Below are 23384 nucleotides of genomic sequence, written 5' to 3'. Positions count from 1 at the left end.
TTTATTGAGTCTTTCTCTGTTGAAAAACACCTCGCTGGCTGATTGCAATGATGGAAGGAAAACTTTATTGAGAAATATTATTATTATTTTGTAAAAATATAAATACACCACCAAAATCAAATCAAATCAGATTTATTTGTATAGCGCCAAATCATAACAAAGTTACATCAAGGCACTTTACATATAGAGCAGGTCTAGACCAAACTCTTTATAAATTTATTTAAAGAGACCCAACAGATCCCCCGATGAGCAAGCACTTGGCAACAGTGGCAAGGAAAAACTTCCTTTTCTTCCTTCCTTCCACCACCAATGATAGTAATAATAATAATAATAATAATAATAATAATAATAATAATAATAATAATAATAATAATAGCTCTGTATAAACTAAAAGCACAGTCAACAAAATGTCTTAAGGTCCAAAGGGCCATATCTCATCTGTACAGAGTCATTTTCCTGCTCCTGCTGGAGCTCGACCTACTTGATGCACTGATTTCTTCAATGAATTTTTATCACCGCTTGATGAAAAAAAGAACGCATTTGATGGTGAACTCAACAAACAGCTGCTAATGCTAACAAAGAACAGCTAATAAGATGCTTTCTCTTTGGTGGAACTGAAATAAAATAACAGACACGACAGCACCAATTGATTGAGTGTTTCTTCTGTGAGTCATGTTTCTTACAAGAACAGCTACTGTCAAATAAATGTACTGGAATAAAAGCAGAGTACCATAACCCAATACAGTAAAGTACAAGCAGCTAAAGAAATACTAAAGAAAATAAAACAGCCTCAGTTACTGGGATTGTGCTCTGTGGGTCACCACTGAGACTGTAAAGAATAAAACCAGAGCTGGAAAAAACTGTCCTGGTCCAACTCTTAATAAAGATTCAATAGATATTGTAATCATGATATAAGATGTAATTTATCAACTGTCTGAGGGGTGCACCTCTGAAGATGTGTGAATAACTGTGGACAGTTATGAGGCTGTTACTGATAATAAAGAATTTTGTAAGAAGCTGTCAGTAGCACTTGAAGTGTCAGTGAGTTACTAAACTTGGACTCTCCAGCACAAACCAGATGATAATGATCATGATGAGAAGATACAACTAAGACACTTTGGCATCACCAGAGATGTGGTTTCCAGCGTGACAGAGGCAAAGGTCACACAAGGTCAGTCTGTCCTTTTCTTCCTCTCCTCTTTGTCAAGTGGCTGGTGAAGAAGCAAAGTGAAAGCAGCAACCGTCATCACACAATTGACTCCCTCAGGTCCTCACTATGCAGGAGGTCCAGGGCATTGGGTGGAGGGGCAGCATGAAGGAGGAAGTCACTTTGAAGCTCCACCCGGGTGGTAGGAGTTCCCTCCTCACCAGATTCCTGTGGGTTTCCATACAGCTGACTGAGCCGTTTAGAGATAAGTCCTTCAGTCTCTGGAGGAGAGTCCTTGTCTTGGTGTCCCGCTGTCTTTTCACGGTATTTGTAGGATGCCAATTTGACGGTCCGCCGCAGAAGGTGTTTCCTATATGCTTGTTGGATGATGGTTGCTGCCACCTCTTCTTGTTTCCTTCGCAGGGTGCTGCTGATCGGTTCATATGATACCTACAGAGACAAGATTAACCATCATGTTAACAGTAAGCATCCTAAGGTGGGGGGATGTATGAACCCCACTGACCTACATAGTTCTTCACTTTCTTCACTTTCAACAGAAATGGTAACAGGTTAACACCAAATGTAAAAACATTTTTCACAGTTGTAAGAAGCCAATGATGAAATATCAAATAATGCAAAGGTACTTCTATGTGTTGTTGTATTTCTTTTCTTTTTCTTTTTTTTTATAATAAGCTACCAAAAAACAAACAACAGGCCACTGCTCGGGTTGGAGGCCTAACTAATGCCTGCAGGGATTCAGGGGATGGTCACAGATTGAGGGAATAAAGGGGGGTACATCATCACAAATAACTTTGCATGGTGCTTGGGAGAGAAGATACTGTACATCTGCTGGATCCCGCAGCCACAGATGCTGAAGACACACCTAATCCAGTTGTGAGAGTCCTGCTTCTCGGAAAAGCTTGATTACTGTTTTACTGGGGTGGTTCCAGCAGACCACAGAGGTATACCATGCTAGGCCTGCTGAATTGGTATCTCTCCCAGAGATATCCATCTGGGATATGTCACTATTATATGACACTATTGATAGTGTATATTGATAGTGCGTAGCATAAACTTGACATTAAAATTATACGAATGAAGTTACAGAGCAGAAAAACAGAAAAGCAAACCTTAGAGGGGTTGTTGGCCATGAACTTCTCCTCCATGTTGGCTTTTAGAGCATCCATGGCTCCTGAATCACCCAATACCTGCACACAGTAACATAACATAAGATAACATAACATGACATTACATAACATAACATAGTATAACGTGATCGGTTGATTTTACCTGAGCAGTGAGTGCAAGCAGAATGTCCAGACAGTGGATTTTGTCTCCAGGGACTAGAGGAAGATCCATGTGGATAAGTTTGATGGTGTTGGGTTTAGGGATCTTCAGAGGGTCCTGCAGAGCGTTGCAGAAATCTGACAGCTTACTGAGGCACACAGAAACCGTCAGAGTCAGATTAGTATCAATAACCAAAACAATAACCACCTGGTACCATGAAGGGTTAGGGTTGTGTGGCTGGGACTTGCCTGTATTGAATAAATTGTGAGGCATCAGGATCAAACTTCTCCCAGGTTTCATAAAACATCTCAAAGTCATCCTCACACAGCGGGTCGGTGCTTTCCTCTGTGGCTACGTTGAAGTTCTCCAAAATGATGGCAATGTACATGTTGACCACCACCAGGAAAGACATGATGATATAGGTGGTGAAAAAGACAATGCCCACTGCTGGGCTGCCACAGTTCCCTCGGACTGTGGATCCAGGATTCTCTATGTCTGGGTCACAGTCTGGTGCCACATTCATGATAGGATTCAGCAAACCATCCCATCCGGCTGATGTGGTTATTATGAATAAACATATCATGCTATTGCCAAAGTCTTCAAAGTTTAAAAAGTCATCTATCATGGCCTGCTTTCTCACGTAGGCAAAATTTGACATGCCAAAAATGGAGAAAATGAACATGATGAGGAAAAGGAGCAGTCCAATGTTGAACAGGGCAGGAAGTGACATCATCAGGGCAAACAGCAGTGTTCGAATTCCCTTGGCTCCACGGATGAGACGAAGGATTCGACCAATGCGAGCTAATCGGATCACACGAAAGAGTGTGGGCGAGACAAAATACTTCTCTATAATGTCAGCCAGGAGAAGGCCTGAAAGAAGGAAGGGAGGTAGGAGAGAACAAAAGAAAGAATGGCATATGATCCCACTTTAGTTCTTCTGGTCATCCAGTCTCACTCATTGCCGGTCCAATCAAATGAGTCCCTGAAATAAAAAAAGTAGGTCGGCCGAGACTTCTGCTCTCCTGCACGTTACTCAGGCCGCTCTGCACCTAGATATGGTGGTGGCCAAGAAACCTATTCTCCTAACTTGAAAGTCTACCACACCTCCTACCTTTGCTCATTGGCTCACTGAGCTGTTATCTGTAATTCAATTGGAAAGACCCAACGAACAGAACAGATTTGAGAGAATTTGGGGACCCATCCTGGCCCAGCATCAGGTCTGATGCCTGACTCAACTTTTCACATGGTACTTGCTTTAACAACTGCAACTACTTTTTTCTGTAAGTCCTTTCTTTCTTTTTCTCATTTTTTTATTTACAGTTTTGTAAAGTTAAAAATGTAAATAAAGTGTTAGGGTTAGGGTTAGGGTTAGGGTTAAAAATGTAAAGAGATTTCTAGGCCTTAAAATGTTTTGACAAGGTAATGAATGGTGTTACGGCCGCGGCCGTATTCGGGGGACCTTTACCTTTCCTTGTGTATATTTGTGTGTGTGGGTGTTGTGTCCTGTCTCGTGCGCCTATTGTTGCAGTCTGACCCTGCGAGAAGGGATGCCCGTGACGTCACCGGGATCTCCTGGGAGTGTTCCGCCTTTTTCCCTGCACCTTCGATGCTCCCGCTGCAAGCCATCTCCCTTGATCAGCTGGCCCCGCCCTTCGTCTCCACCCCGAGTATAAAAGAACTGTCAGTTGGTTGTACGTGGCGATCTGTGTTGCCCGTATGCAGACTCGCCTACGCGCTGTGTACCTGCACTTGTGTGACGGTGATCATTTATGTGAGCCGAGTGAACTATGTGAAAAGCTAAGGGTGTGTCTTTGGTTGGCGTAGAGTCAAGTGCAGCTTTGTTTGAGATCTGGTGTTTTGTTGTTTTGTTTTCTTTTGTTAGCTGCTCGTGTTTTTTTTGTGTTAACTGCATTTTTGGGTGGCGTTGTTTTCTTGTGCCGCCACTCTTTTTGGTTACCCTGTTTACTTTGGTCAATAAATAACTTTATTTTACCCTTGACATCGTGGGGTTTATGTTACTTCCCTTTCCCCTAATGAGCTGGTTGTAACAAATGGTGATAGTGGAACAGTGATACAGTAATGAGTACTGTTGCCTCAAAGCAGGAAGGTTCTAGCTGAGGCCTTCATGGGTTTGCCCTTGGTACCGTGATTTCCACTGATGAAGATGTGGTGAGTTCATTGGCTGTAGGTGTGAGTGGTTGATTGTCCATATGTTGGCCCTTGTCCAGCCCCTGTCTGGAAGGCACCAGCCCTCCCCCCATAACCCTTAAAGGAAAGGTGGTATAGCAAATACATGGATGACATGAGGATGAACTCATTAGACCCTGGTTGGCTAACTCACCTACAATAGACAGGATGACGACCACAAAATCAAAAATGTTCCAGCCAACAGCAAAGTAGTGCTGTCTGAGTGCAATGATTTTCAGAGAGCACTCTGTAGTAAAGATGATGATGAAAACCAGGTTGATCCAGTACAAGATGGTGTCTTTCTCCTGGCTCTGCTCATCCGTCTCAACCATCATGGTCACCATGTTGAGGCAAATTAACACCATGATAAAAATGTCAAAAAACTGTTTCATCACCAGGTCAAAGATCAGGCCTTGGAACTTGTTCTGCAGAGAAGGTCAGAGAAGACATGAAGGTTATTTAAATCCTGAACACCCACACCCAGTTTTACACGAACGTACCTCAGGTCGTGGAACAGGTTTCTGAGGTTTCTTAGAGCCCAGTTTTTTCATGGCGTTATAGTATTTTTTCTGTTCCTCTGTCATGAAGATATCTGTACCTCCCAAGTAAAGAGAAAACAAAGAAAAAAAAAAAAACAGCACACGCCCCTGTTAACTGACAGACAGAAAAATGATATTGAATATGAGCAAAGTTGCAGGTAAATTTAGATAGGAACAGAGATGCTGGCTGATCAGTAAATAGAAACATATCTTGGCTTTTTGCTGGTTGAAGTTGTCAATGATGACTCCAATGAAAAGGTTGAGGGTGAAGAAGGAGCCAAAGATGATGAAGCAGACAAAGTACAGGTACATGTAGAGGTTATCCTCGTACATCGGTTGGTCCTCCACCTACAGAATAGCTCAGCATGTGAAACAGTTTTCAATCTCAGTCAAGTAACAGGTCTAATTTTCAACTGCAGGAGCACCGACCTTTCTGGAGTCCACTGCAGCATACATGATGGCCAACCAGCCTTTGAAAGTGGCCTGAAAGATCAAACTCCTTCATCAGTTTTAATGTGATCAGCTCCATGTGAAGACACTTTGGTGTTTTATATATAAGACTAAATGTTTCAGTGATGTTTGCTCACCACTTGGAGAAGCGACAGGTAACCCATCCCCACATTGTCGTAGTTGACCTTTAGATTCTTCCAGCGGACTTCGCTGAAGTTTTCACTGATCAGAGTCAAACACTGGGTTTTGTTGTTGACCTCATCGGGCAAAAAACTTTCCTCTGACGTCTCATTGAAACAGTAAGAAAACTTTCCTGCAAACAGATTCACCCCCATGATGCTGAAGATCAGCCAGAAGATAAGACAGACCAACAGGACGTTAAATATGGAGGGGATTGCTCCAACCAGAGCGTTCACCACCACCTGCAGATAGACAAGTAGAGACGCAGACAGGAATACAGCTCCATACATGAGAAAAAAATCATAAAATCACAATCACAAAAAAAGGCAAGATTAAAAAACTACAACAAAATAATTATAGATTTAAATTAAGAAAATCAACACACTATCCCCTTTAGGGAAGGTGCCGCGTAGCAATGTTCATTCTTCTGTTAAAGGACCTACCCTATCTGATCTGCTGTCAGCAAGGAGTCAAGCAGATATGCACCTGTCTGACTCTATGTCTTTGATCAAAATGCCTGTCTCACCCTCATGCCCTCAAAGCGGGACAGGGCCCTCAGGGGCCTCAGAGCTCTCAGAGTCCTCAAAGACTTGATGGCTCCCAGTTCCGAGTATCCCAGGATATTTGCCGTCAGAGACACAAGAGACACCTGCGAGACACATCACACCTGATAACATGATCATACCACAAGTAACGACTGAGTGTTAATAATACAGCATTAATATTTTATCAGTGATCAGTGTTATTGATCTGGTTCTTACATCTACAATCAGGAAATCCAGCCAGCACCAGGCATTAGTAAAGTAGGTTTTGAATCCATACGCGATCCACTTGAGAATCATCTCAACTACAAACACATAGGTGAACACCTGGTCTGCATATTCAAGAACTGTCTTTATGGTCCGACGCTGCTCCAAATAAATGTCCTCGAACGCCTGTTCACAACCAAAGAATTAGTGCCTGGAATGGTGTTCACTCACTACTGTCACACATGCTCAGTTTGACATCACCTCACATTCAGACTGAGAATACTGATGACTAAAAAAAAGGATTTGACATGGACATCCTGAAGGTAAACACAAATATCCTAAAAGTAGGTTAAATAGTAGATTAAAAATAACTTTTTTGTCCCACACAGTGCGAAATTTGTAGACCTCATAACGTAAGTTAAGTTGGGATAAGATAAGATAGTCTTTCTTGTCATTGCACAGACACCTGATAAAACAAAAATGGCAATGCCACAACTGAGGGTGCATTATGAAAAATATGAATGTGGACATTGACAATGATGATGTCACAATCTCACAGAAGACACTTATGACAAAACAAGGACAGGTGATAATAGATATTAAAAATACTAAAATCTTGTGAGGAGAAATGTCCTGAAACCACTGAAATTAAACACAATCATCCTGTGGGTAAACATAAATATTTAATATACTTCACTTCACTTCACTGTTATGACATGCCAGTTTTTTTTTTCTGCAACATGTTAGTGTACAGGTTTAATAGTTAGTGGTAATTTCGAGCATTTTCTCTTTGCTCCTAGATAATGTTTTTAATGGTTATTTATTTGCTGCTTCAGAAACAAGACTCAGGAAATTAACGAAAAACAGAAAGTCACTGATTGAACTTCCTGTCTACCTCTCATATTAAGCCCTACGATGGTGGTTCACTCGTTGCGGGGCAAATCTGATGCTGACCTTGACAGATCAATTACCTTTGTCACACCGTGGTGAGGTTGTCTTGTCTGGGCTCACTGTGTCTCGTCATTTCCTGTTTTATTTTGAAATACCTAACTCTCCTCTCGTTTCAGAACACTTGCCCTTCCTCATGTCTCCGGTGTGTCCTCCTGATTACCAATTGTCTCCACCTGTTCCCCATTTTCCCCCACAGTTCAAATAGTCTGTCTTCCGCTTGTCTTGTGCCAGTGTGTCGTCGTTTCATGTCCCACACCAGTGTTATGTCCATGCCACAGCCTTCGTCTCTTTGTGTAAGCCTTTTTGATCCTCTACTGAGTAAATTTTCGTTTGTAATTTCTATATCAGAGGTAGCTCTTTTCAACATAGCCTTTTGTTTTTTCCTCTATATGAGTGACTTTTTGTTTGTAAATTCTGTTATATAGATTAATATTCATAGCTTTTGTGTTTTCCTCCTTGAGAGCGATTTTGAGTTCATAACATTTTCATAGAATTACCTTGATCCTCTGCTTAGTAGCGTGAGTGAGTTTTCTTTTGTTTTATTAGTCAGGTTTTTCCTCCCTACGGAGTGTTTTGTGTTGTCTCCCTTTTTTTCCCTCGTGACTCCCCATTAAAGTTAGTGTTTCATAGCCCTGTTTTCTTTATTCACTTGGTTCTGAGGTCATTGCTGCCGAGAATAAAGCCTGTGACTTACAAAGCCTCCTGCTCCTGAGTCCTGTTTGAGTCCCGGCCTGACAACCTTCTTGGTTATAACATTTATAATTTAAGCTCTCATTTCACTCCTCTTTCTTAATCTTGATTACATTTTTCCATTGCATTATAAAATAATTTGAGCTCAATTTCTTCAATTAATGTCTTTCACTGACATTTATTATATTGTTGTGTTGTGTGCCTTCAGATAATGTCTGAATAGAATTGCTTCTATAAATTTTATATAATTGTTATTAGATTTTAAGATTATTCATTGTTGTGATATCTTGTGTTATTTTATGTTATTTTGTATTACTTAAACATCTCACCTTTGTAACATGTGGTGGCCATTTTAGTAGTCAGAATGTCAGCTATGTATGTAGTCCACTTGTAGCCATGCCAACCATCTTAGCACCACATGGTTAATATGCCCTGCACACACATTCTTGAGAACCATTCAGATAAGACCTGCTCGGTCACATGACCAGATCAAACAAACAAGCAGTAGCAAGAGAAGTGAGCAGGAGTCAGAGTATTATATTAATAGAACAAACATAACAAAGCAACACAAGCTGTACAGGTGTAGAGCTAGCAACGCGGAGCTGCTTTGATCAACTGGGATCAAGTCAGATCTGGTCTGATCCACTGGGATCAGGTCCAATCTGGTCATATCAGTATTAGGTCTTATCAGCTTGTTCAATAACCTATAATGAAGTGTTACCAGAGCTCCGCTGCTCAGCAGTATCATAAAGATGATGAAGGTCTCAAAGTAGTTGTGCTCTACAATTGTAAAACAGGTTCTCCTGACATTAAACCAGATCTTTCCCTTGCCCTGGGATGTGTCTATTTCCAGCAGTGGGCAGTGACGATAACACTCTGAAATATATAAAAACAAATGTTACACAACCAGGACCTAAACTTGTGGAGTCTGAGTGCCATTGTCATTGACCTACAGTAAGAACACTGTGGTATATGTGTGTGTATGTTTGTGAGTGGGTGTTCATACTGTCAGTACAACAGTCTTCTGGTGTGTTTGAATCCTTGTTTTCATCTTCTTCTTCCTCTTGGACTTCAGGAAGGTTCTGAACCGTGCTGCAGTCTGAGGACTCATCACACTGAGCACACACATTACAGAACAATACCGCAAGACCAGAATGGGTAAGATTATAAAGGAAAAGAATAGAATTTCTCTGAGGAAGTTGAAACTGGACTTATTGAAGATTCTTCCTCACTGCATTGGACTCAAACACCAGTATTGTTCTGTGTGAGGACATTGTTCTTTAATAAACGTTAATGTTTAGACTTCCCTGGTTTTAAGTTTGACTGATGTGTGGTCCACATATTTGAACCGGTGGCTGGTTTTGATTCTCTAAAAGAGATAATTCTGTTCTCTCCATCTTTCATGTCAAAACTGGCCCCTCTTTGTGAATCTTGGGGAGCCCCTACATGCATTGGAATGATTCCCCAACATATAGTTGGTGATATTGTTGCAGGTCAATTGGTCCATTCTTCTGTAACTTTAGTGCTTTTGTTGACATTTGATCTGTTTTCTTGAAACCACTGGTGATGTAAACCACTCAGTGTTTCATATGTAATTCAACTTTCTTACAGAACTATGACCCAGATGACTGATGAGCTACACAGATAATAGAATAAAATAGAAAAGAATAGAATACGATTTACTTGAGAGAGTGTTTCTTTCTCATCCTCCTCTTCATCCGCTTCCTCATTTTCAACTTCGGGTGTCTCAAAGTCGGAGTCAGATTCAGACTCAGCGATGGGAACCTTAAGGAAGGTGATGTTGTGGTAGTTGCTACTCAGGCTGTGATGGCAACAGCTGAGGACATTGCCCCCTGACAGTGGCTGGTCTGAAGTCACTGAGGTTAAAGGTAAAACCTCTTTCATGGTGTTGTCGTCACTCTCGATTGCTGTCAAGTGAAGAAATGAACAAAATGAAAACCAAAGAACAGCTGTGGAGATATGATCTTTGAATCATATTCAGTGATGAGAAGGTGCTCTGGTTTGGACATCCTGACTGAACATGTGCAGAAGGAACATATCTAGAAGGTTTCTTGTTAAACAGCTTACATGTTTCTGAAAATATTTGTATGACCTCACGGTTGTGAAGAACTAATCTGTGAAACACAGAGTCCTACCAATGTGGTTGTGGTTGATGTGGCTCTTCTTTCCCAACACAGTCCAAACGTGTTCTAAGATCATTGACTTGGTCCAAGCCGCAGCCCAGTTGATCCGATTAATGGCAATCTGCAAGTTGTTCTCACCTTCATCTTCTGGAGCTGCCAGACTATCGCCACTGAATGAGCTCAGCAATAAGGCCAGGAACAGATTCAGGACCTGAAATAATATGGTGGGCCAAATTCAGTACTTGATACTGGACCAGGGACAAGTTCAGGACTTGAGAGGTTAACTCAATTAGATCAGGAAAACTTTAATTTCTTAGATCCCAGTTATTTGTATTTATACTAGAAACCGCAATCAAAGACCCAGACCTTGATCTGTTGGTTGCCACCTTGGTGGACTGGATTAGTGACACACTGAACCAGACTCTGCTCATGCAAACACTCACCACAAGGTTTCCAATGACCAGGACCATCATGAAGACAATCAGACACATGGCCTGACCTGAGACCTCCATGCAGTCCCACATGGTCTCGATCCACTCTCCACACAAAATCCTGAAGATGATGAGGAAGGCATGGAAGAAGTCGTTCATGTGCCAGCGAGGAAGTTCACAGTCCACAGCGATGCGACAGACACAGTCTTTGTAGTTCTTCCCAAACAGCTGCATTCCCACCACAGCAAAGATGAAGACAATGATGGCCAGGACAAGAGTCAGATTCCCCAGGGCCCCCACTGAGTTCCCAATGATCTTTATCAGCATGTTGAGGGTCGGCCATGACTTTGCCAGTTTAAAAACCCGCATCTGAGCAGACGGGTAAAACAGAAAGAAAGATTAGTCAGATTAGTGAGCAGACAGACAGACAGGTGGGCAAGACATAACTAACAGGCCATAGGGATGCTGCACTGACCAATCGGAATGAGCGGAGCACAGAAAGACCCTCAACATCAGCCAACCCCAGTTCCACCAGACTCATGGTGACGATAATGCTGTCAAAGATGTTCCATCCTACCTGTATCCATGGAAACACAGAAGATACAATAAGCACGGCAACAGATGTTGGTGGCTCACTGATCTGTGAACAGACAGGAAGTCTGACCTGGAAATAGTTATATGGGTCCATCGCCAGAAGTTTGAGCACCATCTCAGCTGTGAAAATCCCTGTGAAAACCTGCAGAGAAGTCATTGGTCAGAACTGCTACTACACCCTCTGAGTCAGAGGACGCCTGTCACAAAGCTGTCCAGTCTGTGACAGGCACCAACCCTGCTGCTCCTGCATAACTCACCAGATTTCCGACATCCAGCATGTACCCAAACTCCTCTGTCATTGGATAATGTTCCATGGCCATGAAGACGGTGTTGAGGACGATACAGATGGTAATGCTGAGGTCAACAAACGGGTCCATAACGATGGTGTAGAGCCACTGTTTGAGCCACCGCCAACAGCCACAGCAGTTCCACTTCAGGAAGAGGTCAGCAAAGACATACCAACATGGTGGACAGGGCCGCTGATCGTCCACATAGCCTAAAACACTCTCTGGTTAGTGACATTGTGACCTTCACCTGTCTGAGTCATCGCCTGTGTGTGTGTCTGTGTTTATCTGTGCGTATGTGTATACCCTCTTTCCCAGTGTGTTCTTGCTCGAGGCCCTGTGTTTCCTCAGGTGAGTGTGCGGGGTCTGGATCCTCAGAGAGCGTCGCCCTGCAGGTCATCTGGGGAACAGTAGCAATAAGGGTGTCAGTGTGTGTTTGTGTGTGTAAAGTTACTGTATGTCTGTTTGCCACCTCTTCCTCCCTCCTCCTCAGCGCCTCCAGGATCTCAGCGTACTCCTCCTCCTTCTGTTTGGTCTCAGCGAGGGTGGCCTCATTTTGCTCAGCATATGCCATGGCGACAACCGCCAGGATCAGGTTGATGAGGTAGAATGAGCCGAGGAATATAACAACCACAAAGAAGATCATGTATGTTTTACCTGCCGCCCGCAATGTCTGGTGGTGAAATGTAGGAGAGACAGATACATGAGAGTGGAATTCTGTAGTGTTTCACCTTTCAACTTCCATCCATCTTCATCCGCTTATTCGAGGTCGGGTTGGGCGGTAGCAACTTCAGCAGGGAGGCACCCAGGAGGCATCCTGACCAGATGCCTGAACCACCTTCAACTTGTTCTCAAAAATAAAAAAACCTTTCCTGTTGAATCAGTTGAATTGAAGCTGCCTGTGTTTAAGCAGCCATCATGAAAATACAGAATAGAGAAACTTACCTTCTTTCACCTATTCAGATGAGCTACTTGCAATTCCACAATGCACCCTAGTTTATAAATGTGTGAATGGTGATCATCTGCAGCCATAAACCGATTACTGACCAGTTGGAAGAGGTTTTCCCAGAAGTCCTGGGTCATCAGTCTGAAAAGAGCGAGGAACGCCCAACCGAATGAATCATAGCTGGTGTAGCCGTAGTTAGGATTCCTTCCAGCCTTCAGGCACACATAACCCTCCGGACAGACCCTGAACACAACATTATCAGCATCATCGTCACCGACCTAATGCATTCATCTTCATCATCAATATCAGCACCTTCAGCCTGTATTTGTCATCACCACCATGAAGACGTACCCAGCGTCTGAGCTGTTCCCACAGAGCATTGCGTCCAGCTGACCGGGCAGGAAGTAGTAGTTCTCTGTCAGAGTTGGGTGCAAATGAAATGGAGATCAGTGTAACAATCAAATGATTTGTCAACTTCATCACCTCATACCTGCATTATTGATGTACTCATAGAAGTCGACGTTACTGGTTGCTGTATCATTGTTGCGGATATTGTTGCCATAGTAACTGAAGTTGGAGTCGATGTTGGCTGTTTGGTTGTGAAATGGTAGAGGCAGCCGGACACACTTTTGCCTCAGGTTTCCCATGAAGAGCTGCAAACCAATCAGGGCAAAGACACTGAGGCAGAACACGGTCAGTATCATGACATCAGCCAACTTCTTCACAGACTGGATGAGAGCTCCCACAATTGTCTTTAGGCCTGAGGTCAGAGGTACATGACAACAGAGGTAACCGAAGCGTTTAAGGTGGATTAAAGCTGTTAAATTCACCTAAAGCTGTGAACAAACACTGACCGGGGATGACTGTGATAGTCTTCAGGGCTCGGAGGACCCTGAATGTCCTCAGTGCCGAAATGTTCCCAAGGTCTACGAACTCTGTCAGGTATCTGAAAGAGGAAAGTGTTACTGCCATCATCAGCATTGTTCATCCACTGAAAGGGATCTTGGAGTAATTTCTGACCAGGACATGTCCTTTGTCCCTCACATAAACACTTATTTCACCTGTGCAATATCGTAAAAATCATAAACATCCTGTCTGAAGAGGAAGCAGAAAAACTAGTCCATGCATTCATTCCCCCCAGACTTGACTACCGTAATTCACTGCTGTCAGGATGTCCCAACAATTCTCAACAATTGAAAAGGCTTCAGCTGATTCAGAACGGTACTAAACAAGTATTTTGTCCTGTTAGCTTCTCTTTGTCAGCACCCAGTAAAATTCAGGATAAAATTTGAAATGCTTCTCTAAACATATGTCTCTTAATGATCAAGCTCCATCATATCACTGAGAGCTCACAGTTCCTTACTGTTCCAGGAAGTCACTGTGCTTTCAAGATCAGCGGTTCTCCAAGTGTGGGGGACCATTCAGTGTTGGTGATCTCATAATAGTTCTTGTCACCAATGTTGTCTTTGTCATTATTGTTGATGTGGTCAGCAAATAAAGGTACTCTTCTCATGCTCAGGTGATTCTGACTGATAATCAGAATTGGATAATAATATGTAAATGTGATTATTTATTATTGATTGATTCTTACGCCATGCTTATGACCATGAAGTCCAGCCAGTTCCACGGATCTCTGAGGAAAGTGAAGTCTCCAACACAGAATCCTCGGGACAAAACTTTGATGGCGGCTTCAAATGTGTAGATGGCCGTGAAGACGTACCTGTGCGACAGACACAGGTGGAGCTGACGAAGGATATGAATCACCAAGATAACCTGAAGGCAGTTTTAATAATGAGGGAAAGTCCTGCACAGTCCAGTCCTCATTACTGCAAAGGTCGAAGTTTAAACTGTGTGAACTTAAGTGATCTTTCATTTAATTAAATCCTGAAATCACAGCTTTGAAACAGAAAGTATTTGTTGGTGTGTCAGTGTGTGTGCGAACTCACTCCACAGTTTTGCTCCATGGTGGAGATTCACTCATTGTCATAAACCCACAGTTGGTCAGAATTGTCATCATGATGAATAAGCTGAATAAAGTTTTGGTCTTAAGGAAAAAAACATCAGCTAATATCAACTAATATTAGTCATGTGACAGCCACCAAACCTAGAGCCTCTTTAAAGTTAGACTTTTTCTTTTTTTATTTTTATTTTTAAAGTTAAAACAACCTGACCAATGAAAGAACCCAGGATGACCTGTCCACTGTGACATCATCAAGGATATGAGTGAATCAGGATTCTGATGGCGATCGTTCTCAGACGACTGAATGGACTCAGCAGGTAACAGGCCGGTTCAGCATTAAACCTGTAGATGATGTTTCCTTTACTGAGCACAATGAAAGTCTGCAGATATACAGGGCAGAGTGAGAGAATAGACTTTACTTTAGATCGTTCAACGAGGAGAGAAAAACAAAAGAATATGCTTCATACCAAAGCCAAAGTACACCTACAACATAAAAAACGCAAAACATTTTAACACAAGTGAAGAAATACCAGAAAGTCATGAGCGATAACAGAGATAACTACAACACTAAAAACTAGTGACTGCAGGATGTAATAAAAAAGTAATAATAATAATAATAATGTCCTCTGTGAGCTTGGGAGCTAAAGTCACTGGATTTTTTAAAAGTGAAGGAGAACCTCACTTATGGTTTTAAAGGATTAGACTGTTACACTGTTACAAACCTTCTGTGATTGGTAGAAGGGATCCAGGTCCTCCAATGGGGTGTTGAGGAGCTCAGGGGGTGGGTCACCATAGATGAATGGGAGGGGCTTGCCAGCCTCTAAGTCACAGGCTGGTTTAGGAAGATCTTCCTCTGCTATCTGTCAGTCAGAGAAAGTCAATTAGATTCAGAGATTCAGACATAGCTGTTCAGTCTCTGAATATCTTTGTACTACTAAGATCTCAGAGTCATTGAAGTCTAAAGTGGGTCTTCAATGTGTGCAGCATCACTGTGACGTCACACTGATGACTGTTGACAGCAGACCAATGTGTCTTTACCTCGATGTTCTTCTCCTTCCTTGTCTGTTCTTCCTTTTCTTCAGCTTCATGTCGTCGCTGAATTTCCTCTAGTGAAGCTGGCGTGAAGCGTCTGAAGACCTCAGAACCAAGAGGGGGCAGTAGAGGCGCCATGCTGGCATCATGCAGTGCTGCACAAACTCCACTGTCACCTAGCTAATTTCTCCTGTGGAGGGGGAGGCGAATCAGTTCTGAACCATCAATAATTAGCAGAACATAAAATAACACGAATGATAATGAATTTTATTTGTAAGTGCTACAGAGCAATAATTTAAAATTACCATGTTGACATCAGTCCATGACATCAGATAATGACCTCATACAGACATGGTTATTTCTCTTACCCTAACCCTTTCAGTACAGACACACACACATTATGAAACACCAGAGAAAAGCCAACCAGCTGATGTGCATCATCTTCATTAGACAGCTTTAAGTGTCTGTATATTTTGTGTACCCATGTAGTTTGTCTGTGCGTATTGTTTATGTTGTGTACTTTATTGTCATTATTAAACTGAAGGCTTATATTGTTTTATACATCGAAGACTGGCAGCCAATCGGATGTAGCGGGGCTCAGAGTACCACACACACACACACACACATACACACACACACACACACACACACACACACACACAGTCTTGTCTCCGGTGTCTTTGGTGTTGCCAGGGTTGACCCCACCCCTTCGTTGCCATGGCAGCAGCAGCTGTTGCAAGTCTTCAGGGTAAAGTTACAGAGAGGAAGATGACCCAGCTCATTCCTACACACAAACACACGCACAAACATACACACACTTCTTTCCTCTATGCAATTTTCTTTCGGACTGAGCACAACCTCTCAGTAAGAGGACCGAGATCCAGGGGGTGTCGCTGCTGTTCTCAGTGTTGGTCCTCTATTCAGAGTTGTTAGTGTTGACTCTTGTGCAAAGCTCCAGGAATAGATGGTCAATCCATCAGAATTTCCTGGAGTGTGTTGGGACACGACCTTCTGACATGTTCAGAGAGAGCTGGGTGTACGGACAGTGTCCATTCCAGATTTCTTTTCTTGACCCAATGAGCTTTTTGTGTGTCAGTGTTTGTGTCTAGTGTATTGTGGTGCCTGTTGTGTAATGAAGGCGGGGAGAGTTGTGCGGCCCTGTACTGCCCACCAGAGAGACCATACAGGGTGAATCCATCTCTGAACAGCTCTAGAGCATGGTCAGCAAGCCTCATCCAAGCAGGTTGGGGATCACGTTGAGGGGTGTCTCCCTGCCAGAGCTGGCTCAGAGACCTGCTGTTGTTTTGTCAGCATATGCTGATGATGCCATTGTTTTTATTAAAGACCAGAAAGATGTTCAGAAATTTAAAGGAAGCTTTATAATGAAAAACTCTTTCAACTGGGGTTACAGAGGGAAAATGTCAGGTTTATTTAGTCAGTTTAGACAGTGTTGCTTAAGGAAGATTGCTGGGCTTCCAGCGATTTGTTTTCGTCTGTCTGTCTGTCTTTCTGTCTTTCTCTGTTGGCCCCATTGATGGAATGGGGCAGACACAGCATTAAAAAGCAGCAGAACAGGAAGGGAGTGCTGGACAAAGCCCAGAATCTCCCTGTGTCAGAGACAGGACAAGGGCAAGGACAATGACTGAGAAATTATGATTGCCTCCCCAAAACTGGCCTTCAGGCAGGGTTAGTCAGACAGCTCATTGGTTGTTGTTTGGTTATGGTTGGTGCTGGTTCGCTCTGGCTCAGCTGCTCCTTCAGAAAAGGCTGTAGGAGAGCAGACATACCCTGAGGACACCACCTGTAGCAGTAGTTACTACAAGTTATTATTAACTACCATTTTTAATCATTACCATTATCGCTTCTTACGTTGTTTCAATCACATAGCTGTACTCTGATTCTGTGTTGAACAAAAATGTATTTGGTTAGATCCAGTACTTGGCTAGTTCCGATCTGTGAAAGTGAACTGAGGTCCTGGCTTCAGACTGGACCCCTGAATGTTTTTTGTCTATGGTGTGGTATAAGTAAAGATTGTGTTAAAAGATAAGGGTCGCCGATCTATCTCTCTGCGAGGTCAGTGACTCTGCTGGTTCCCACAAATATTAAACTATAGCTAAAAACAGCAACTCTCTCTCTCTTGCTCTCTCTTTCACAGACTTGTAGACTCTCCCTCTTTCACACACACAGGTGGCTTGTTTAATGAATATAATGCTCTATTAATGAACTTTTCTAGTGAATGTATTATTTATGCCACTAAAGTCTCTTATCAATATGAACTGATGAAGCACGTTTCTACGAAACATTAACAGACAGTTTATTTCACTTGTTGTGGTCAATTTTTTTTTTTTTTTGACTGATGACAACACCTCATCTGCAATATCTCTGCTATGCCTTCTTAGCGTTACACCAAATATTTTAAATCTTCTCATCAACATCTTACCAACATCAGTGGCACCTCTTGATTTTCTAACACATTTGAGATGAAGGTTTTTGTAATGTTTTGCCAAAACTTTACATTAAAAATTACATGAAAGTCTGCTGATAAATTAAGAGGACAAACATACTGAGGTTCTGTTAACTCAAGTCATTTATGTGAATGAACAGTTTCAATTGAAGATGAGAAACCGTTCCTGCTTGTAGATGACCCATTTATCCATTTGCACTAACATATAAACATAAACATTTACAAACATTACAGACTGGACACACTTGCAGAAACCACACTAACAACGCATTACCACAAAGACCACGATGTGAAAAAACAGTCTTACTGTGTTCTGCTGCTGCTGCTTCACTCACTGCTGTAAACTGAAGGTAGGTGAGTGGTGGAGTGTGCCTGTGAATCACAGTGAGTGTGTGTCAGAGTGTGTGTCCGTCACTAACATGTCACTCAGCCTCTTGTCTTTGTGATAACAGGCGCCATACAGACTCACTGAGACAAACTGACTTCTGTCACATTGAGAATAAAAATCATAACTATAACCTGAAGAATGACCTAATATTTAGACCACACCCACAATTCCTGTTGAAACATTTCATCAATGTTTGGTTTTCAAGGTGCCAGTTATCATTATAACTCTGACCCATGACCTTTGACTCCTGACCCTAAACACACTAAAAACAAGAGCTGAGTTTAGAAGGATTAAAGTGCATGACCAGCTGAGTCATGTGTCATATTTTTTATTGCACCCAAGCCAACGAAACAAAGAACTAGTTGTAATCCCCACAGAAAACAGGACTACATGAAGGGATGGAGACCTGAGACTTGGAAAGACCCTTGTCCATGGACCCTTGGAGATACTATAAGCAGGTGCACTGAGGAGAACTGGGGCTGTTTATGCTAAGCTAGGCTAACCCTAGCCTATCTGACTCATGAGACTGCTTGTCTGTCCCTTTGTACTGCTCTCATACTCACTCTCTCTCAGAGGCATACACACCGTTATCAGTGTTGTTGCTGCTGCAGAGTGTGATGTTGTGTCATGCTGATAGAGAAAAGTTCTGCTGCTTTTAATGTAGTATGACTTGGGTGTCTGTGTGTATATGTGTGTGCTGGTGTGTGTGTGCATGTGCATGTGTGTGTGTAGAAGTAGGGTAACTGTAGACCACAGAATGTTGTTGGACACAGTCAGAGATGCCCGGCATTTCCTCTCTTGCTGTCAGCTCAACACACTAAAATAAAACGATGCATGTGTGTTTCCTGATTCAGAGCCTTATAGAAGAGACTGTCTTCATTTTCATTTCATCTAATTCCTGGTGTGGGTCAAAGTTCACATCATTGACTGTGTGTACATGTGTATGTGTGCATGTGTGTGTGTATGTTGGTCCTCCTGAAGACAGGGGGCACTGCCACAATCACCCTGATGAACATGTATTACAAATGAATTGTCATGTTTAATTTGGTCTTTCCTCTGGATATGAAACATTGTACATGCTCGTGCTATTAAAAAATGTCCTCGTCTTTTTATCTGACGTGTGTCAGATATCATCTGAACATCAGTCTGTGTGTTCATCTAGTGATTTTGGCCAGCATGATTTTGTTGGTGTGTTGTGGTTTGGGATGTAGTTTATTCCTGTTTTCTCTGTTGGTGTATGAATGAATCCTGACCACTGGACCATGTCAACTGGACCTTACACTGGGCTTTGTGTTTTTAAATCAACTTTATTTGTGACCAATGGAAAGTAAATAAAGTAACAACGGCTCTTCTTGAGTTCAAACAAGGTCCCTTGTCCAAAGCGGAATCACTACTAATCCTGAACTAAGTCAAGTCAAGGACATGTGGGCATTATCCACCAATCATTAAGTAATTGATCATCTATCAACCAGATCCACCATTAAAGCTGTTTAGCTTTGATTCTCATCCATTTAGGTCTAGTCTTCATATTGAATTCATATAAATGTTCTAATTTTTTTCAGATTATACTTTGGGTGTCACATTTGATCCCTCGCTCCCCTTAATTCAGAAGACCTCCAAGACTTTTCTAAATTAAGTAACACAGCTGGAATTCAGTAGGTTCCCTCCAAAACCTTGATTCAGACCTTTATTTCTTCAAAACAGAAAGTCTATCCTTTCACACTTCTTAACACTTAAGTCACTATATTCTATCTAGTGATCATTGCTCTGTGGATACTGTCTGTCAGAGGTCAGCATGGACTTAAAGATTTGAGCTTTGGGATCCAGACCTATGATTGAATGTGTTGGATTCATCACAGTTGGTGTTAAACTTTGCTCTGTGTTTCCAGGTCATCCTCAGACACAAACTGTCGGTCGACCTCAGACGTTCCTCCAGTTTCTCTGAAATCCCAGTGGACCAGCTCCAACACACAGCTGCTGCCAGACCTGAAACACAGTCTCAATCCCAACCCTCCTGTGTGTGTGTGTGTGTGTATGTCTGTATCTGCTGAGTGTGTTGTTTGTGTGGCTCAAATTGCGATTTCGATGCCAAGTAACTTGTAACTCTAAAAGTTCCAAATGTGCAATCACATGTGTTACTGTGTGTGTGTGTGAGAGAGAGAGAGACAGAGTGAGAGATAGACTGTGGTGCTTCGTTGACTTCTGAAAATGAAATCTAAAAGATTTTTTTTTTTTCCCAACAGGAAATAATGTGACCAATAACCTCCATTGACAAACATGTTTTTTCTGATTGATCTTTACCAGACTGAACACATTCTAGTGGATGTAGATAAACAAATCTGCTGTATGAGGGAAGCATGACAGAATTTAATTCCAGTATCTGAAGACGTTCTCTGTGAAAACAATGTGTTGGTTGGAAATTAAATCAGCTGTCACCAAATGTTGGTCAACCCCCAGAGCTTTAATGAAATTGATCCCAGATCACATTTTTCCTCAGAATTCTGTTGGGTTAGTCAAGAATATTTCCATCTGAATAGGAATAGTTCAGGACATGTGATGAATTCATGTTCTAGTGTTTAGACTAGGTAGCTTTAAGCTGCTGTGTTATGCCTCAGAAAAAGTGCTGTAAGCATATATGTGTTATCCATTAATATTAAATCTTTCCCAGGTCAGGACCCACCACCTCGTCTTCTAGCATACAAGCTATCCTGAGCTGAAGTTCCCACTGCTAATTTGACTAGCTAGATGCTATTCCCTCTCTCTCCCACTCTCAACCCAACCGGTCGAGGCAGATGGCTGCCCCCCCGAGCCTGGTTCTGCCTCTTGATTTGATTTGATTTGATTTGATCTGTTAGACTGTTAACCTTTCAGTGTGACCCTGCTCAGTTAGCATTAGCCCAGCCACATCCGCAATGAGCTAATTTAGACTGCAGCAGTTGTTGGTGGCAGCAGTTGTTAATATCTGATCCCTGATCAGCTTGTTCACCCCTCCGTCAGCCTATAAATACCAAATCTGTTGGCTGATCTTCAACTCTGACCTGGAGTCAGCATTGGGTCAGATAAAATCTGAAGCTGACTGAATGAACTGCCAAGTAAAACTATTCAAGTTTGTGTCACATGTAGCTATGGATGAAATAGCAATGACTGTTGTAGTACGTCTTCAACTGCTTCACCCTGCAGCTTCCAGATGTTTACTTCACAGGTGAGAAATCACTGACTCAAGTCCTCATGTTCCAGTCCAGTACTTTACAGTGGGTCTGTGGTCATTACATCAGTGCTCTTACTCTGTAATCTGTAGATGGATAAACATTCTTCTAAATTGGTGATTATTAAAAATGTTATGATGTAATGTGAAATAATACACCATGATAATTAAATCAGCATCAGCAGAATTACCATCAGTGTGTGTGTACACGCATGCTTGTATGAAAGCTATTGAGAGTTTCCTTCCATTGAGTCAATTAATATGAATGAATCTAATAAAGGGATCACTGACAGCAGCACAGCAGGTGCAACACACACACACACACACACACAAAAACATACCTGCATAATCATATACAACACAATAAAATGTAATAGTGGCATGAATGATACCTTCAAAGTCATTTGTAGTTGACATGCTGAGGCTGATTGATGTGTAATTTGTTTATAATAATTAATGTGTGTATGAATTACATATTCCCACGATGACAATGTGTGGTTAAGTCTGGAATATTTTGCGGGTCCAAATGAATTTTGTTCAGAGAGTTGTAGAATTTTGAAACTTCCTTAAAGCAAAACTCCAATGTTGGAACATGCAGTCATAGACTCAAAGAAAACAGGTTCACCAGAATAAACAGTGCGCTATTCTTCCCTTGTCCAACAGTTAAGAGGAATGAGAGAGCAAACACCAACAGGTGATGTTTCACTCTTACCTGTTTCTGTTGTGTATATTCCAAAAGATTTCCAGTAAACATCAGAGTCTCAGCAGCATGGTCACCTGTCTGTCTGTCTCACTTCTCTGTCTGTCTAGTGACCTGTCTGTGTCTCTTCAGCCTGTCTGTTGCTCACGATGTCTGGTGTCTTGTGGACATGCCTTGCTTTGCCTCTCTATCTGAAACCTGAGATGTCAGGTAGTGTGTCACCCCGCCCACATACACACCCTTGTCTTATCCGTCAATACTCTGGTCAGCAGGACTGTTGAACCTAACTAGGGGTCCACTACCTTCAAGAGGTTACACTTAACCTGACTCATTTGTGTATTTTGTGGACCATATTGTGGACCATAAAATTTAAGGTGTTGGATGATTTGGTTTTGGGATTGAAACATTTATCAGAGGTAGGGTTAGGGATGAAAGCATGAAGGATTGTGTCACGGGCTTCATGGTGACATGAGCCGTGCACACTCCATCCAACCCTGCATAGCATCACTCCTAGCCCTCATTAAGACCATGCGGATATTAAGTGCTCAATTTAATAATCCAGGCCCTCTGGGCCTTGGTCCATTCGGGGTCACATTGGAGAACAGAGGCCTGCACTGAATGCCAACTGTGCTATATGAACTGTTTAACCAGTGGAGTGTGGATGTCTTTCCTCTATATTGATTATATCTATGTTGTGTGAAACTGGTCCTGATCGTATTCCCAGTTTCACCAACATATTGTAGGCCACAATGTTTACAAATGTTGATATAGGGTTAGGGTTTTCTCTGATAGGTGTTTTTGTTTCTTCCATGAGACTCCCAGACTTGTTGTTTAAAGAAATCATTAATGTGTCTAATTTTACAATGAGCCAAAGGTTTAATTTGGGCTTTCACCAGGTATTTATTCCTTCTGAATGTGGCAATGGTCCTATGGTTGTAGAATAACTTCTTTCCTTTCTTGGAGATTTCAAAGTTATTCCTGAATTCTCTGACCAGCTGAACTGTGGAGGCCAAATATGTGGTAATAAAAGGAATGATACAGGACACATTAATGGGC

The 23384-nt window shown here is 42.1% G+C and overlaps 1 protein-coding gene across 1 annotated transcript; it reads right to left on the bottom strand.

Moving 5' to 3' along the window:
* Positions 1-265: 265 nt before the first annotated feature.
* On the bottom strand, positions 266-22473 carry scn4ab (sodium channel, voltage-gated, type IV, alpha, b). Its single transcript, XM_029507640.1, is given in 30 exon segments — positions 266-1597; positions 2278-2355; positions 2438-2582; positions 2683-3304; positions 4776-5046; positions 5122-5226; positions 5371-5508; positions 5590-5643; positions 5748-6032; positions 6317-6439; positions 6552-6725; positions 8902-9056; positions 9187-9295; positions 9864-10108; positions 10337-10535; positions 10768-11124; positions 11231-11332; positions 11420-11491; positions 11607-11973; positions 11975-12306; positions 12681-12822; positions 12931-12994; positions 13070-13339; positions 13434-13525; positions 14171-14299; positions 14526-14615; positions 14801-14919; positions 15262-15399; positions 15578-15761; positions 22341-22473. Coding segments are annotated over 29 exon segments (5460 nt in total). The 5' UTR covers positions 15710-15761; positions 22341-22473; the 3' UTR covers positions 266-1246.
* Positions 22474-23384: the final 911 nt, after the last annotated feature.

The sequence above is a fragment of the Echeneis naucrates genome, chromosome 8, assembly GCF_900963305.1.
Source record: "Echeneis naucrates chromosome 8, fEcheNa1.1, whole genome shotgun sequence".
NCBI classification, from domain to species: Eukaryota; Metazoa; Chordata; class Actinopteri; order Carangiformes; family Echeneidae; genus Echeneis; species Echeneis naucrates.
This window is presented reverse-complemented; position numbering and strand designations above follow the sequence as displayed.